An 18787-nucleotide genomic window follows, 5' to 3' on the forward strand; every position below is an offset into this window, starting at 1 on the left:
AGTTTGCAAGCATCAGCTCTTTTAAAAAGTCCTGTTTCTCAATTTTAGACATAAAACTGTTAAGGATTGGGTAAGAAATGTCAGGTCATTGTAATCGCTAAACCACAATACCATGTGTCTACTTAGTTCTAGAACATTAGTGTGGTGTTGATATGAGCAATACACATGTTTTTAATAGTCTACATACATGAATGGTAGTTTGTTTCTTTGGACCACGTGAAAGAATGGAGGTCCTAGACAGTTGGGGGAAATTCTCCCTTTTCTTTTTATTCACGGCATTCAGATTGCTTGGTCTCTCTTTAAAGTCACTGGTCTTGAGTGTGCGTAACTTGTGACATCTGTGACATTTACATCTGAAATAAGTAGGCATCACAGAGCGCGTGTTTGTAAGGTGTTAGAGCAGATGAAGGGAGACCTTGGATATCAGGTTAAGTATTGCGAAGTTTATTTTAGGGGCAGAGGGAGCTTCAAGCGGCTCACGAAAGAAAACTGTGTAGGTTTGAGTACTGCGTTGCAGAGAACAATATCCATTTTTGTAATACGTGTATATTTCTTGTCGGAGGACGGCTTTCTAAAGGGCTTGGGTCAAGCTCTAGTTATTGGGTAGTTCTCACGGGAAACCACATACCTGGGGAATGTGTCCTTTGTGGTTACAACTTAGCGCCTTAAATTCAAACTTCAGTAGTCCTCTTTACTAAAGACTTCTTAACCGATGGAGAGATACGACTTCTGGTTCAGAGTGTCACCATGTCGTTCTTCCCAGGCTTTGCTATGAGAGAAAAGGGAGCATGTAATTAAGGGGTGCTGAAGACTCCTGCACCCCAGTGCTAAAGGAAAGGAAACACACGTCTGCCATGGCCCTGCCTTTGAGAAGTGCAGAAGGATGGTGGGCCCTGATTCCGGGGGGAGTGTGAAAGAGAGGAAGGGGAAGGGAGGTTCATTAGCAGGGAGAATTCCTTACAGAGACCGTGTGAGGGACAAGGATGCAGTCCATTCCCCTCTCTCCAAACTCCCCGTGAGGTCCCCCCAGAGCCTCCTGTTGCAGTCGGGAGGGTGCCCGACAGAGGGGAGGGTGAAGGCCCCTCCTTGATAGGATTTTTGCTGAGCTGAAGAAGTTTCTAGGCCCATCGCCCCAAATGGGGAATGGGATAGTGGTGGGGGGCTCGTGGAAGAGCTTGACAGGTATTGCCCTGGGGTTGGGGGCGTCGGAAATGAGGACCTGCGTCTTCTCTGGACAGAAGCACGAGAGCACCTAGCTGCTGTGGGCCACCGGTTCTCAACCGCAGGCGATGTTGCCCTCTCGGGGACATTTGGAGAAGCTAGTGCCAAAAATAGCTGCTTGGAGAAGCAGCTCTCTAAGATCCCATTTCCTCTAGAATTGCAGTAGCCTTTGTTTTCCTACATCCTAGGACACAAATCACTTTTACTCACGTTATGTAGAACTGTGTTTATCTGTCTCGGAACTCGCACCAAGTATAATCCCGTTAAATGACGGATGGATGTCTGGTTTGTCACAGATTTCCTATGTGTGCGTCGCTGTATATAATAAAATATCTGTAGTTAATGATCAGCAAAAATAAAACATGTCACGACATTTTTAAACAGATGACGTTCTCTCTTGTTCCCTTCCTAAAGGCAACTCCCTGTGGAAGCAAAACTCTTCTCTCAAGTGATCTCCATGTGGAGAGAAATCATGTCAAAAATACAGAACAAGCTGGATGCTTTGCGGATCACCATTTCTGCAGGGGTCCTTGAAACTCTGCAGAATTGCAATCTGCATCTTGAACATATAATGAAAAGTCTTGAGGTAACACCGGCAATCCGAAAGTGGGGAATGATTGTATCTTCGAAATGTAATGTAGGGCATGACGGAAACGAATCCCAACGTGGATTTTCTGTACTGTAGCTGCCCACGATATTTCCAGCTCTCGCCAACTACAGGGTTAATGAAAATACTGTCAAGTCAAACAAAGAAGTGGATAGACCGATCTAAATGGCCTGAGACAAAACCAATTTTTCAGTGCCTAGGTTTCCTTCTCTTCACATTGGGAATAATGGCGGTGCCTACCTTGAGGGGCTTCGTGTTAAATAAGATAATGCGTTTACAGCACGAGAGCTGGCACAGAAAAAGTATTTCATGAGTGCCAGTTCTTTATAGTGGCACTACTGTTGCTATCAAATTGACAAAATCAGCCAAAGTTGAAATTGAAAATAGTTCGATGGTTTTATTTTTTTTAATTTTTAAAATATTTTTTAAAGTTTATTTTCAGGAGAGAGAGAGAGAGCTCAAGCAGCGGAGGGCCAGAGAGGGAGGAAGAGAGAGAATCCCAAGCAGACTCTGAGCCATCGGCACAGAGGCCGACTTGGGACTCAAACTCATAAACCACGAGATCATGACCTGAGCTGAAATCAAGAGTCAGATGCTCAATCTACTGAACCGCCCAGGCGCCCCTTTAATTTGATCTTAAATCCAGTATAGTCAACATGGGGCATACTACTAGTTTCAGGTGTACGATATGGTGATTCAGGACTCCTGTATCCTACGGTGCTCATCGTGATAGGTGTACTTTAATCCCCTTCACCGATTTCACCCCCCCCCCCCCCCCCCACCTACCCTCTGGTAACTACCTGTTTGTTCTCTAGAGTTAAGTGTCTGTTTCTTTTTTTTTCCCTTTGTTTATTGGTTGTTTCTTAAATTACACATGTGAGTAAAATCATATGGTATTTGTGTTTCTCTGACTGACTTCACTTAGCCTTTTACCCTCTACAAGTAATCCATGTCATTGCATATGGCAAGATTTCATTCCTTTTTATGGCTAATATTCCATTGTGTATATACACCACATCTTCTTTATCCATTCATCATTCAGTGGACACTTGGGTTGCTTCCGTAATTTGGCTATTGGCGATAGTGCTGTTATAAACATTGGGGTGTGTGTATCCTTTTGAATTAGTGTTTTCGTATTCTTTGGCTAAATACCCAGTAGCGGAATTACAGGATCACATGATAGTTCTATTTTTAATTTTTTGAGGAACCGCCATATTGTTTTCCATGATGGCTGTGCCTGTTTACATGCCCACCAACAGTGCCCGAGGATCCCTTTTTCTCCACATCCTCGCCACATTTGTTGTTCCTTGTGTTTTGGATTTTAGCCACTCTGACAGGCATGAGATGATATCTCATGGTGGTTTTGATTTGCATTTCCCTGATGGTGAGTGGTGTTGAGCACCTTTTCATGTGTCTGGTAGCCATCTGTATATCTTCTTTGGAGAAATGTCTGTTCATGTCTTCTGCCCATTTTTTATTTGGATTATTTGGGGGGTTTTTTGGTATCAGGATATATAAATTCTTTATATATTCCAGATACTAGCCCTTTATCAAATATGTCATTTGGAAATACCTTCTCCAATTCTGTAGGTTGCCTTTTAGTTTTGTTGATTGTTTCCTTTACTGTGCAGAAGCTTTGTATTTTGATGTGGTCTCACTTGTTTAGTTTTGCTTTTGTTTCCCTTGCCTCAAAAGACATATACAGAAGGAAGTTACTATGGCCAGTGGCAAAGAGGTCTGTGTTCTTCTCTAGGATTTTAATGTTTTCATGTCTCACATTTAGGTCTTTAATCCATTTTGAATTTATTTTTGTGTATGGTGTGAGAAAGTGGTCCAGTTTCATTCTTTTGCATGTAGCTATCCAGTTTTCCCAGCACCATTTGTTCAAGAGACCATTTTTTTCCCCACTGGATATCCTTTCTTGCTTTATCAAAGATTAATTGACCATATAATTATGGGTTTATTTCTGGGTTTTCTGTTGTATTTCATGGATCGATGTGTCTATTTTTACGTCAGTACCATGAAATCTGGGATTGTGATGCCTCCAGCTTTGTTCTTTTTCAAGATCACTTTGTCTACTCAGGGTCTTTGGTGGTTCCATACAAATTTTAGGAATGTTTGTTCTCATTCTGTGTAATGAGAACATCCTGGGAATAAATTCCGCTTGATCATGATGAATGAATTTTAATGTATTGTTGGGTTCGGTTTGCTAGTATTTTGTTGAGGATTTGTACATCTATGTTCATCAGAGGTTTGGCCAGTATTTCTCTTTTTTTTTTTTTTTCTAGTGTCTTTCTGTGGTTTTGGTGTCAGGGTAATGCTGGCCTCATAGAATGAATTTGGAAGCTTTCTTTCCTTGTCTGTTTTTTGGAATAGTTTGAGAAGAATACGTATTAACTTTTTAAAAAACGTTTGGTAGAATTTACCTGTGAAGCTTCTGGTCCTGGACTTTTGGTTTTTTGGGAGGCTTTTAATTACTGATTCAATTTCATTGCTGATAATCAGTCTGTTCAAAGTTTATGTTTCTTTCTGATTCAGTTTTGGGAGGTTATATGTTTCTAGGAATGTATCCATTTCTTCTAGGTTGTCCAGTTTGTTGGTATATAATTTTTCATAATATTCCCTTATAATCTTATAATCCTCTGTATTTCTGTCTTGTCATTTGTTATTTCTTTTTCATTTCTGATTTTATTTGAGTCTTCTTTTTTTGGGGGGGGGATGAATCTGGCTAAAGATCTATCAATTTTGTTGATCTTTTCAAAGAACCAGGTCTTCTTTTCATTGATCTATTCTATTGTGGTTTTTTAGTTTCTGTTTTGTTTATTTCTGCTCAATCCTTATTATTTCCTTCCTTCTACTGATTTTGAGTTCTGTTCTTCTTTTTGTAGCTCCGTTAGGTGTAAGGTTAGGTATTTGAGATTTTTTTTCTTCATTGAGGTAGGCCTGTATTGCTATAAACTTCCCTCTTAGAACCACTTTTGCTGCATCCCAAAGGTTTTGGACCATTGTGTTTTCCTTTCATTTATCTCAATGTATTTTTTAATGGCCTCTTTGATTTCTTGATTGACCCACTCATTGTTTAGTAGCATGTGTTTAACCTCCACGTATTTGTGCTCTTTTCAAATCTTTTCTTGTGGTTGATTTCTAGTTTTGTAGCATTGCAGTCAGAAAAGCATGGCATGACCTTGATTTTGTTAATTTGTTGAGACTTGTTTTGTGGTCTAACATGTGATCTGTTCTGGAGAATGTTCCCTGTGCTGTTGACAAGAATGTGTATTCTGCTGTTCAGGGAGGGAATGTTCTTAATATATGTTAGATTCATGTGGTCTAATGTGTCATTCAAAGCCACTGTTTCCTTATTGATTTTCTGTTTGGATGATCTATCCATTGATGTAAGTGGATTGGTAAAGTCCCCTACTACCATTGTATTACTGTTGATTATTTCCTTAATGTTTGTTATTAGCTGATTTATGTATTTGAGTGCTCTCATATTGGGTACATAAATATTTACAATCATTCTATCTTCTTGTTGAAATATTCCCCTTATGATTACATAGTGTCTTTCTTTGTCTCTTGTTACAGTTTTCAATCTAATGTCTACTTTGTCCAATATAAGTATTGCTACCCTGACTTTCTTTTCACTTACTTTCTTGATATATGCTTTTCTATCCCTTCACTTTCAATCTGTAGGTGTCTTTAGGTCTGAAATGAGTCTCTTGCAGGCAAGATGGGTCTTGCTTTTTTATCCATTCTGTCACCCTGTGTCTTTTAATTGGAGCATTTAGTCTGTTTCCATTCAGAGTAATTATTGACAGGTATGTACTTATTGCCATTCTGTTACTCATTTTGTGGTTGTTTTTGTAGTTCTTCTCTGTTCCTTGCTTCTCTTGCTGTTTTCTCTCATGGTTTGCTGACTTTGTTTAGTGATATACTTAGATTCTTCTCTCTTTATTTTTTGCATATCTATTACTGGTTTGGGATTTGTGGTTCCCATTGGGTGTGTATATAACATCTTATGCATCTAGAAATCTATACTAAGTTGATGGTCGCTTAAGTCTGAGCCCATTGTAAAAGTACTAAATTTTTACTCCTCTCCACATTTTATGTATATGGTGTCATACTTTACATACTTTACTTTTATTTTGTGAATCCCTTGACAGATTTTTACATATATACTTATTTTCACTGCTTTTGTGATTCCTGCTTTTCTTACTCCTGTTTATGGTCTTTCCTTTCCACTCAGAGTCCCCTTTATCATTTCTTGTAGGGCTGGTTTAGTGGTCATGAACTCCTTTAACTTTTTTTGTGTGTAGGAAGCTCTTCATCTCTCCTTCTGTTCTGAATGATAACCTTGCTGGATAGAGTATTCTTGGCTACAGGTGTTTTCCTTTAAGCACTTTGATTATATCATGCCCCTCCCTTCTGGCCTGCAAAGTTTCTGCTGAAAAATCAGCTAATAGCCTTTTGGGGTTTCCCTTGTACGTTACTGTTTTCTTTTCTCTTGCTGCTTTTATAAATGTTTACTTATTTCTGAGAGAGTGACAGAGAGAATATAGGCGAGGGGCAGAGAGAGAAGGAGATAGAGGATCTGAAGCGAGTTCTGTGCTGACAGCCCAAAGCCCATTGTAGGGCTTGAACTCACAAATGGCAAGATCATGACCTGAGCTGAAGTTGGACACTTAATTGACTGAGCCACCCATGTGCTCTCTCTTGCTGCTTTTAAAATTCTCTCTTGATCACTACTTTTTGCCTTTTTAATTACTATGTGTCTTGGTGTTGACCTCTTTGGGTTGGTTTGTTAAGGGTTTTCTGTGCCTCCTGGATCTGAATTTCTGTTTCCTTCCCCAAATTTCGGAAATTTTCAGCTATTATTTCTTCAAATAAATTTACTGCCCCCCTTCTCTCCCTTCCCTTTCTGGGATCCCTATAATGTGAATGTTACCGTGCTTCCTGGTGTTTCTGAGTTCCCTTAACCTGTTCTCAGTTTTTATTATTCTTTTTTCTCTTTTCTGTTCAGCTTGATTGCTCTCCATTACTCTGTTCTCTAGGTAGCTGATCCATTCTTCTGCTGCCTCTAGTCTACTATGTATTCCCTCTCGTGTATTTTTAACTTCAGTTGTCTTCTTCGTCTCTGATTTCCATCTTTGTTGAGTGTCTCACTGAGATGCCCCACTGTCTTCTCAAGTCCAGTCATTTATGATGGTTACTTTAAATTCTGTCAGGCACATTACTTATCTTTCTTTCATGTAGCTCTCTTGATGTGATTTTGTTCTGTTCTTTCATTTGGAACCTATTCCTCCGTCTCCTCATTTTGTCTACTGCTGTGTCTGTGTCTCTGTTAGCAAAGTCAGTTGCGTCTCCGGCACTTAAAGCAGTGGCCTTAGGAAGACGAGGTCCTGTAGGGCCCCACGGTGCAGTGTCCCCTGTTCACCGGAAAATGGCGCTTCAAGGGTGTCCCCTCTGTGCGTTGCTACAGGGGTGTCCTACTGTGGCCGAACTGTGTTCACCTTCCATCCGGTCGTCTGCAGTGGCTCTGCCTGTTGTGGGCAGGGTCCGGTCCCTGTGCGGTTAGTCGGTCGGTCTGGGGCGCGGCGGATCAGAGCAGGAGTTTGCTAGAGATGCGGTAGCTCCAAACTGCAGGGCACTTCCCCTGTGTGGTCCGGAGAAACTTTTATTGGTGGGCGGGGCCGCAGTCAGACCCGATGTCTGCCCCCAGCCCACCGCTGGGGCTACGGTCAGACTGGTGTGTATGTTATCCTCCCCTTTCTCAAGGGCAGGACTCACTGTGGAGTGGTGTGGCCCCTGTCTGGGCTGCTCGCACACTGCCAGGTTTGTGGTGCTGCTTCGATGGGGTCTGGTCACGAGCGTATTAGACAGCGTGGGTCCGCAGCATGCACATGGATGGGAGCACTGTGCTACCATGGTCTGTGCCGGTGTACTGTGGGAGGGGACCTAGAGCTGAGGTCTGGCTGGAGGGGGACTGTACACACCCGAATAAGGGGAGTTGCTGTTAGCAAGTTAGTTCCAGGAGGTGTCAGGATATCTAGGCTGGGGGAAAGGGCAGGAAATGGTACCTGCCAGCAACTTTGTTCCTGGAGAACTCCCGCACCGATCTCTGTCCCTCCAGCACAGCTACTGATTTTTAAAATTCTAGATTTTTTAGTCCTGTTGGTTGTAAGAACTTGTAAAATTTGACCCGTCTCATTTTCCAAGCCACATGTTATGGGGATTTGTTTTTCTCATGCTGGCTCCACACGAGAGGCTCTGTTTCTCTCCCTTCTCTGTACCCATTCTCTCCTGCAGACAGACTCCTAGGTCCATTTGGGTCCTCAGCACCTCCCTGCCCTTCCTCTCTTCCCCACTGTGACCTCTTCTCTACATTTAGTTGTTGGGGGGGGGGGGGGGTTTTTTTCACAGTTTTTGTGATTTTTTCTGAGTTATGTATGCTGACGTGGGGCTCAATCTCACAAATTGTGAGATCATGACCTGAGCCAAAACCAAGATTCAGATGCTTAATTGACTAAGCCACTTAACCTAGGTGCCCTGGAAATTTAAATGTATGTAATCAATAACTTACTTTATAAAATTATCAAACTAGGACTTCTAGGGATGATGGCAGAGTAGGAGGACCCGGGCTTGCCCCACTACCCAGGTACACCTAGATAGCACCCACGTCAGCATACATAACTCAGAAAATGACACAAAGACTGGCAGAACAATCCCCCCCCCCCCCCCCTCTAAATTTTTCGAAAAATTTAGAGGGGGGGGGGGGGGGGATTGTTCTGCCAGTCTTTGTGTCATTTTCTGAGTTATGTATGCTGACGTGGGTGCTATCTAGGTGTACCTGGGTAGTGGGGCAAGCCCGGGTCCTCCTACTCTGCCATCATCCCTAGAAGTCCTAGTTTGATAATTTTATAAAGTAAGTTATTGATTACATACATTTAAATTTCCAGGGCACCTAGGTTAAGTGGCTTAGTCAATTAAGCATCTGAATCTTGGTTTTGGCTCAGGTCATGATCTCACAATTTGTGAGATTGAGCCCCACGTCAGGTTCTATGCTCAGTGCAGAATATGCTAAAGATTCTTTCTCTCTCCCTCTGCCCCCTCCCTGGCATGTGTTCTCTCTACATCTCTCTCTCTCTCTATCTCAAATAACAAAACAAAAAACACCTTTGCCAGAACATTAAATTGTCATCTACACATACATATTTTTTAAATATCAGGTTTTAATATTTGAGATTCAGGGTGAATATATTCACTTCATAAACCAAGATCTCTTTCCAGTTTTTTATCTTCTTTTCCTTGTTGAACACAATTCACAGTGGTTGGAATGACCTCTCCAGGATACCTACATATGGCAGTTTCAGCCTATAGAAAGTTCTCTGCCCAGGAAGACCTTCTGCTATATGAATCCAGGATCTGAGGCCCCTCCCAGAGGGATCTGGTTAATAATAGCAAGTTTACTGAGTAGGGACTGAAATAAGTCTTCTCATTATTTCTAGCGCATCTTTGGACTATTACTAAGCATCATTACCACCCAGGGATTTTCCATTTATTCATGTATTGAGCACCTGCTTCATACCAGGCACTGCAGCTGCATACTGGGACTCCCCACATCCTCCCCTCCTATTACAGAACTCGAGATCTATTACAGGAACCAGAGTAGAGAGATGCTAGCATGTGATGTATGCTGTGATGGGTTGGATGGTATGGTCACATGAAAGGAGACAGATTCACCCCTTGCCCCGGAGGAAGTAAGAACTCACCTGGGTTTGGGAAGAAGTGTGTGAGTTAGCCAGGTGAAAGAGTCCGGGAGGGGGTGGCTGGGAGGAGCACCCTAGGCCAGGGGAAGGACACGAGCAAGTGTGGCACGTTCGGGAGTTGTAAATGGGTTGGTACAGAGGATGCCTTGGTCGCAAAGGGGCAAGAGGGGAAAGGGGAGATTCTCCGGGAAGCAGGACCAGATGATGAAGGGCCTTGAATGTCATTGGATTTTGACTGGGGGAGTAAAATGACTTGATTGAGAAATGTGTCCGTAGAAGGGAGCACAGAGTATGTCTAGATCGGGGGCGGTGGGAATACGTATACAGAAACCAGTTAAAAGGCTAGAAGTCCTGGGGGGACTGAGGGAGGACGATGGTCAGGATGAAAGAAGGTGGACCGGGAGCTTCAGGTGGGTGTGTGGAGGAGAGAGGACAGAGGCCCAGGGTCATGGCCACGGGAGGGGAAAGTGATCACACTGCAGGGATAGGAAGTAGGGGGAGGAGGCTTGCGTGGAAACAAGTGAATTCTGTGCATGTTGGAAATCTAATTCTTACGGGGCAGTCAAATGAACATCTTCGATCAGCATTTGGACGCGTAGGTGTGGGACACAGGGAAGTGACAGGAGCCACGGGCCAGGTGCCCAGCCGGGCAGGAAGTACAGTGGCAAGTGGGAGGAGAGAGGGGCTGGGGAGCGTGGGCTCCACAGCAATCCTGGAAGCAAATGGTCATGAGTGGCGGAGGGATGAAGAAAACAGGAGAGTGGCATCCCTGTCAGTCCATTAGCAGGGGGGCCACCGGCAGAGGGACCTTGTCCTCAATGGGACCACAGGGTCAGGCAACAGCAGAAAGGTGGGGCCTGGGGGCCCACAGAGCTTTGTGATTGGTATCTTTGCACATGTGTTCACCTGCGGGACTTTTGCTTTTATTTTCATTTGTTTTAGTTTTGTTTACTAAGAATTGTTTTTAGCAATTTAAGCATAGATCGAGCATGGTCACCCTTTTACTGGTAGTCTGCACGCTGCAATTTAAATACTGTGGGTTTTGCGTGTAAACAGAGGCCCAAATGGGGAAGTGAGTCATAGCATAATTAATCATAGATTATGAACTCTCATTTCTTTTGGTTCTGGACAGGACTACCTTGAAACTAAAAGAATGATTTTCCCCAGATTTTACTTTCTCAGCAACACTGAACTTCTCGACATCATAGCGAATAGCAGAAATCCAGAGTCTATACAGGTAATGTCATCATTCCACGCTCAGCGATGCTATTTCCCAACCAGGTCAGAATTTCTCAGCGGTGCTGACATTCGTTTCTGGTCCATAGCCTCATCTTGCGAAATGTTTTGAAAATATAAAACAGTTACTGCTGTGGAAGCAAGAAATTGGGCCCCCTGCCGTCATAATGCTCATATCCGCTGAAGGAGAGTGCCTTCTGCTGCCCAAGTACGGTTTGTAGGTTACAGACTCAGCATTCCCAGCCTGTAAAACTTCTTTATTGAATAATCTGCTTGGACATTTCTGATATTTCACGGAAGTTTGCTGAGCCAATGATTTCTTCAAAACTAATGTACCTATGCAGAATTTTACCTTTCCATTTCTGTATTTGTTGCTATCGTCCTGAATGCCGCCACGAGGTTTTATTCTAGGAACTTAGGAAGGAGATTGGCAATTTGCTTGGGGTTGTTAATGCTGCTTCCCCTGCCTCCTCCCCGACCCCGGGCCCCGTTGTGAATGTCCCCAAGTTAGCCAGGTCCCGCTGCCACACTGGTCCAGTTTGCCAGCCAGCCTTTGGCGTGTGCTTCCTGATGTGAGCCGATTAAAAAGGCTACGCCCATGTGCTCCCATCACCAGCCTCCCTAACCCAGCCCTGCCCCAGGCCGGCTGTTGAAAAGAACCAGGGAGGAATACAAAAACGCTTTGTAATGTAATTTATCTACTTTGTCAGTTCACATCTTACTGGAAACTCTTAATTTTGTAAACCCCTGGTTTCGACGTCAGGATTTCCTCAAGTTAGGTGGTATGTCTTCCGTGTAGATTTCCAAATTAAGATCTAGAATAAACAAAATTACAGATTGATGATCTTTTGGCCTGTGAATGTTATAAGTGTAGAAGACTTAGTCTACAGCCTTATCAAAGGAACGAGACATGAATAAAAAGAATTCTTTGCAAATTATTTTTGAAAAAAATATAGGAAAATTCGAGTAAGAAGTGCCGTGGAACAGTGGCTGGTAAATGTTGAGAAAAGCATGTTTGATGTGCTGAAAAAGTGAGTACGATTTTTAAATCCTAAGGTTACATTATATATATTTTAAACTCAGTTAATTATTTATTAATCTAAGTGGAAAGTATCCGCAGAAATGTATGGAGTAAAGTCTTTGAAATGGGCTTTGATAGAACGCGATGGCGTATGGCTGAATGGAAAATAATCATTTTTACAATGTGAATGTCTGTCTGAGAGCATCATCACGGACCGCACTCAGGCGGTTTTTGTGTGCTTTGAGACTCGCGAGTATCTTCAAACTGGCCCGGACCTGAACTTGGGGTGGGCATCGCCACCTGCTTCCAAAAGACCCAGCTCACCCGGCTTCTGCTTCCTCACACTGTTTGTTCGGTTCAGTCTTCATAATGTTCTCCTCCTTACATTTCAGTCTGTCGTTGGCTGCTGTTCTTGAAGGAAGAGCTTCAGAGTGGGAACTTGTAAAACTAATTTGACTAGAGCAGTCTTGTACATTTCTAATTATTTATGGTCGATTCTAGAAAGGCTACTTACTGGTTGGGGGGCGCCTGGGTGGCTCGGTTGATTAAGCATCCAACTCTTGATTTCAGCCCGGATCATGATCTCATGGTTCGTGAGTTCGAGCCCCACATCGGGCTCTGTGCTGACAGTGTGGAGCCTGCTTGGGATTCTCTCGCTCCTCCTCTCTCTCTGCCCCTCCCTGGCTTGCTCTCTCTCTCTCTCAAATTAAATGAAAATAAACTTAAAAAAAAAAAGAAAGGCTACTTATTGGTCTTGAAGTTTTAATATCTGTATTTATTAATATGATCCTGAATGCCCATGCAAGGCTTCTAGAGTAGAGTAGATTATTATTTACTTACATAAATAACCACAGTGGCTTTCCCTGGCTCTGGTTTTTCCCTGGGGTGATGTGATAAGGGCCAGATGTCATCTTATGTGTGAGGGCAGGAACTCCTGTGGGCAAGGACGCCCCCCCCCTCCCCCCGCCCCGCAAAAGGCATCTGGGCATTTGAGAGACCAACAGATTTCCACTTGTTACTCTGGGAGTTTTCTGGTTAGAGAGTCTTGTCATTTGCTAATAATGATAATACTGCTACTAATGTCTCTTTACAGTCCTTTTAAAAGTGTCACTCCTTTTCATGTTGTTTAGGATGACAGATGTACAGTGTTGAAAAGCAGAGGTGACAGTGAGCATCCTTCTCTTGTTCCTGACTTTACTGGGAACATCTCTAGTATTTCCCCAGTTGTAACGATGCTTAGATTTCTGGAATATACCCCTCATCAAAGTAAAGAGTTTTGTTCTATTCCTTGTTTGCAGAGTTTTTAATAATTAAAGGATGTTTATTAAGATCAGAGGGTTTTTTTAATGAAACTATCAAGAATCCCAAATAGTCTTTCAACTTTGATTTGTGGTTGTCATGAATTACAATAACAGATTTCCGTATGTTGAATTTTCCTTGTTTTCTTGTTCATTCTTTGGTCCACTTACTTTATTTTTTAGAAAACTGTGTTAAACATTTCTTCCTTTTCTGTGGATTTTTATCCTTTTCGTATTTCTAGCATTTCTTTCTTTCTTTTAAAAAATTTTTTAAAAATATTTGTTTATTCTTTGAGAGAGAGAGAGAGAGAGAGAGAGTGAGCATGAGCGAGAGAGGGGCAGAGAGAGGGGGAGACAGAATCCAAAGCAGGCTCCAGGCTCTGAGCTGTCAGCACAGAGCCCCACTTGGGGCTCGAACTCACGGACTGTGAGATCATGACCTGAGCCGAAGTCGGTCACTCAACCAACTGAGCCACCCAGGCCCCTCTTTCTTTTTTTTTTTTTTTTTTAGTTTATTTATTTATTTTGAGAGTGCACGCATGCGTGTGTGAGCTGGGGAGGAGCAGAGAGAGGAGAGGGAGGATCCTAAGCAGGATCCACGATGTCAGTGCAGAGCCAATTCAGGACTCGAACTCACAAACCATGAGATCGTGACATGAGCCCGAGTCAAGAGTTGGATGCTTGACTGAGCCACCTGGATGCCCAGCACTATTTTTAATAAATAAATGCTTCACCACCCCTGTTGCCTCCCTTAACCTTGCTGCACGTCTGCAGAGTCCCTTCCGTAAACTCCCCGAGTACCCTCGTGTGTGCTCCTTCCCGCGGTTTCCTGTTGTATGTCTTCTCGTGACTGGGCTCTTGGTTTCGGTGGGGGGAGTTCACTTACCGTTGTTATATTGAGTTTCCTCATCTCTTTTGGGGTTGACATGCCAAAGTCAGAGACACTTTTTCCTGGTGAATACTCTTAAAATGTTAATGTAGTCAAAGCCTGTGGTAAAATCCGATTTGTCCCCAGTGTGCATGGTCACTCCGGAATGCCCTCCCGTCACCTCCGGAATCATGTGGGATTTTATTCCAAATTGAACTCCCTGTGTATGCATCTGTAATTCTCTAGTGTTAGTAATTTTTTGGTCTATTTGGTTTGGTTTTTGTTCATGATGGATTCATACGTCTCACACTGTAGACTTTAGTTTCATTCTGCTATATATTTCTAAGTAATTTTTTCAGAAAGCATCTGTGAGTGGCAAATATTTTTATTTTGCTCTCTTACTTGCATGCTAATCTGAATGGAATTAATTTCTAAGTTCAAGTCCAACGTGTTGAATGCTAGCTCCCCCAAAATATCACCAAAGCGATGCGTTGGCGAGGAAGAGCTGAGCGGATCGGGTCAAGGAGAAACACCGCCAGACCCTCGGAGCACCAGGCGGGCAGGACAGAGCTGGAATGTCTTCTGGGATGCTGCAGTGTGGCGTCAGGCGGCCTCTCAGTGGGGGGCTTGATGACACCTGGGTCAAGAGCAGGAGACAACAGCGCAGGGGTGGTGGACATACAGGGTCTGCCCTTTTCTGCCGGGTTTTGGGAGAAGCATCGATTTTGTTCTGATACGTGACCATTCTGCAGGTCAGCCCAAACTGAGGTCTTCTCTCACCTTTGGAGAAGTTACTTTTATTTTATCGAGTGTTGTAGGACTTGGCAGTGTTCTGTCTCTCCAGGTGAGGTTCGTATTCAGAAGTGACACTCCCCTCTGGCTGAGCGATCGTCAGCCGCTGCCCACCCGTGACATGCATCGGGTCCCGGAGCCTCGGATGTGTGCTCGCTTTGGGAACAGAGCTGCGCGAGGCTGCGTGGGATCCGTTCACACCGCGCCCCTGGGCAGACCGGGTTATTCACGCTCACACCGGAGAGTCCCTGTCCCCCTGCGAGCAAACACCAGTGCGTAATCGCAGCGGGCCGCCCACCACGGCTGCAGTTGGCAGGACGGACGCGGGGCCCAGTCCGTGGTGGCTCATCTCTCAGCGTCTGCAGATTCCTTCTGTCTCTCCCGGAGCCTGCACACCCCCTCTGTCACCTTGCGGGTCACCTCGCTGGTCCCGGAGTTCCAGCCCCGCTTCAGATCTTCCTCCTCTTAGGGGAAAATGCCAGGGTCCCCTTCCCTTGTTTGCTCTCCCTCCCTCTCTCCCCACCCCCACCCTCCCTTCCTCTTTATCTTCCCCATCCGTGGTTCAGGGTGTGTGCTGTGATTTCGGGCACTGCTCTGCTGCTCCCTCCAGCATTCACCCTAGGACGCTCCCAACGCCCCCACCCCCGCCCGGAAGTCAGCACAGGGCAGGTGGTGGAGACACAGGCAGAGGTCACGGCTCTCGTGACCATCCGAAGATCCTCCCCGGGTGCTGTTGTGTTTGTCGCACCCGACAGTGGTATTCTTTGGTTTCTCTGCTCTTCTTTCTGTAATTCAATCCCAGTTTGCTGTCTGTCTGCGAGAGACTTTCCTCGTCGTCAGTGTCCCAGAGCACACTTTGTTGTCGTCCAGTGTGGTGTGCATGTTTGTGCGTGTGTATGTATAAAATATGTAATATGTGTATTATATATAATATTCGCGTCTCATCTGTCATTTGAAAGAATATGGTTCAGGATGAAGACAGGATTATTAAGTCAAAAATCTTGATCCACTCACACTATAGACTATAAAAAATCAGAATAAATATTTCCCAAACCCTGGGGGAAACAAAATAAAGAAAATACAGTATGCAGTGGGTGCGGGGAGAGGGTCAAAATAGGAATAAGATCCTAATTAAAAGATCTTGTCAAAAGATAAATGGAACTGTATCCTGTTTGAGAGATACAGCCATACTACAAAAAGTTATGAATAAAAGCAATAAAGACAGTTCATGGAATAGCAAACCAAAAGAAAACAAACACTAAATGAAATAAAAGACCAATTTAATTGATTAAACATACATTCGCCACTGATGTTGTCTTGAAATATATAAAAAGTCACCGTAAACCTATTTGCCCTCAGTGGCAATGATAAAGAAGAAAATAATAAAAACAGACACCATTTGCAATTACAGCAAAAATTAGATGCAATATTCATTTTAAAAATCAAATAAATTCTAGGGGCACCTAGGAGGCTCAGAAGGTTAAATGTCTGACTCTTGGTTTCAGCTCAGGTCATGATCTCACCGTTGGTTCTCTCTCTCTCTCTCTCTCAAAATAAATACACATTTTTTTAATTAAAAAAATAAAAATCAAAGTCTAACTAAAGATTGATAAATGAAGTATTAGAAGAAAACAGATTTAGTGTTGAGAATTTCTAATTTCAGTGAGAAAATGTGTGAGAATTTCAGTGAGAAGATGTGAAGAGTCATCAATTTGACTATATAGAAACTTAAAACTTGTGAGTGAAAAAAACCCACCGTAACAATATGAAGACATATACTGATGGCACACATGAACTTAGTCTTAAAGAAAAATTTCTACATATTTTTCATAAATCCTATTTTCTTCATTATGACTCATTTTTAAAGTTAAATGCAAGGCTTTACTGCTAAAGTTCATTTGGTGGTTTCAGCCCAGTACTCCATCTTGTACAAATTAGTATTATTTTTTAAACATTTCATTCATTTTTGAGACAGAGAGACAGAGCATGAGCATGGGAGGGGCAGAGACAGGGGGAGGGAGACACAGAACCCAAAGCAGGCTCCAGGCTCTGAGCTGTCAGCACAGAGCCCGACGCGGGGCCTAAACTCACGAACTGTGAATCGTGACCTGGGCCGAAGTCCGACGCTAAACCGACTGAGCCACCCAGGCACCCTTGTACAAATTATTTTAAATGCTGACTTTGTCACTGATAGTATGAAATTCAAACCTAAATATGTGTCGTCTCCCCCTTCTAGCTTTACCATCCCCAAAACTTGGTGGCCCCTCACTGGACAAGTACAGGTGGTATTAAAGAGAAGTTTAAGGAATATTCATTATGCATGAATTAAGGCTCTGTTATCTCTAGCATTTGATCCCATACATATACCTAGAGTTAAAAAATTAGAGATCCTAAGGGAAAATCTTGTCATGCTTGATCATTAAGGGGCCACAATGATTACATGTAATAATGGAAATAAAACGTTTTGTTTATAGATTTGTAAGTCAAGGGGTCGAAGACTGGAGCTACCAGACTTTTTCCGTGTGGGTGGTGTCTCATCCGGGACAAGTGGTCCTCACAGTGGTAAGTTCATTTGAACTAGACTGCCAAGAAAGCAAAGTGTAGAAATAAACCATCATGAACGGTACTTATATGTGCCACTTACTTTGAAATGCATCAAAACATAAGATGGACGAACGGATGGATACATGGACAGATGTGCGAGAAAGCAAATGTAGCAAAAAATTAGCACATAGGTGGTGGGTATATGGGTATTCGTTTTATAATTCCACTTTTCCGTGCTTTTAAATGTTTTCATAAGAAAACGTTGAATGAAAATAAATCGCACACTATTTTCTTAGGGATGTCCCTCTGTTGCATTGTGTTTGTTTTCTACCATCGCCATTAGAGAGTTACTGCAAACTTAGCACACATTCATTACATCGCGGCTCTGCCGGTTCCAGGCCTCCCTGGGCTCACTGGCTAAAATCAAGGCGTCAGCCGGGCCACATTCCTTCCTGGAGGCTCTGGGGGAGCCTCCCTTTCCTCATCTTTTCCAGCTTCGAGAGACCGCTGACACCCCTTGGCTTGTGGCCCCTCCTTCATTTTCAAAGCCAGCGGTGTTTGTGTCTCTCTGGCCGGTCTCCTTCGTCTGACCTCCCTCTGTTTGCAGGCAGAAAAAATTCTCCCATGTGATCATATTGGGACCACTCAGATAATCCAGAGTAATCTCTCCACCTCACGGTCTTGATTTAATTAAGTGAGGTGCCAGAAGCACCTGGGGATTAGCACCTGGATATCTTTGCAGGGAGCCATTATTCTGGGCCTCAAAGGAGAAGAAGAAATAAATGCAAGGCACGTGTGGTACCAAGAAAGCCAAGGCAGGCAGCTCCTGTGAGCAGAGCCAGTGAAGTAATGGCTGAAGCTGAGAGAGTGTATGGAACCTGCAGAAAAAGACAAGGAAGAGGAAAGACCCCAGTGGACACCCACCTGTAACAAACAGAAGAAGGAGGGGGCTGTGCAAGGATGGAATCGAGCGCCCAGGAGGGGGGTCCTGGAAGCTAAGGGAGGAGAGAGGGAATTTGATGGACTTTTCTCTAGAAAAAGTGCATGGTCATCATTTTAAAATGCTCTAGAGAGGCCTGAAGAGTCCTCTGTGTCCGTGGGCGATGAGGGTCTGCAGGAACCACGGAGACCGTAGTTTTCCCGCAGTGGTGAAGGCGGAAGTCTCGTCATCAGGTGTTACTGTCGTCGAGTGGCTTTATTAAATCCTCTGTTAAATGTAAAACCAACGTCACCTCGTTTTACTCTGCCTTGTGCCACCACAGCTGCCGAGTCTCTGTTAAGAGAACCTGGGATTATGGACCCGAATTCCGATGTCAAATCCCCTTGGTCCCGTTTGTCGTCCCCTTGACTGAATATCGATCAGATCCTCTAAGATCCTGGGCTGAGGACTTGCTGAAGCTGTTGTCTGCAAAGGCGGCGAAATTGTAATGAATCCAT

The 18787-nt window shown here is 43.7% G+C and overlaps 1 protein-coding gene across 1 annotated transcript in view; it reads left to right on the top strand.

The window, feature by feature from the left end:
* The window catches only part of DNAH14 (dynein axonemal heavy chain 14), a 305880-nt gene that overhangs the window by 94195 nt on the left and 192898 nt on the right, over positions 1–18787 (top strand). Inside the window, exons 22-26 of the mRNA XM_049635106.1 lie at positions 1636–1807; positions 10724–10828; positions 10917–11035; positions 11784–11858; positions 17281–17368. Of these exons, the coding sequence (XP_049491063.1) occupies positions 1636–1807; positions 10724–10828; positions 10917–11035; positions 11784–11858; positions 17281–17368 (559 nt within the window). The remainder of the gene's footprint in view (positions 1–1635; positions 1808–10723; positions 10829–10916; positions 11036–11783; positions 11859–17280; positions 17369–18787) is intronic.

Source organism: Panthera uncia, chromosome F1, assembly GCF_023721935.1.
Source record: "Panthera uncia isolate 11264 chromosome F1, Puncia_PCG_1.0, whole genome shotgun sequence".
Taxonomy (NCBI): Eukaryota; Metazoa; Chordata; class Mammalia; order Carnivora; family Felidae; genus Panthera; species Panthera uncia.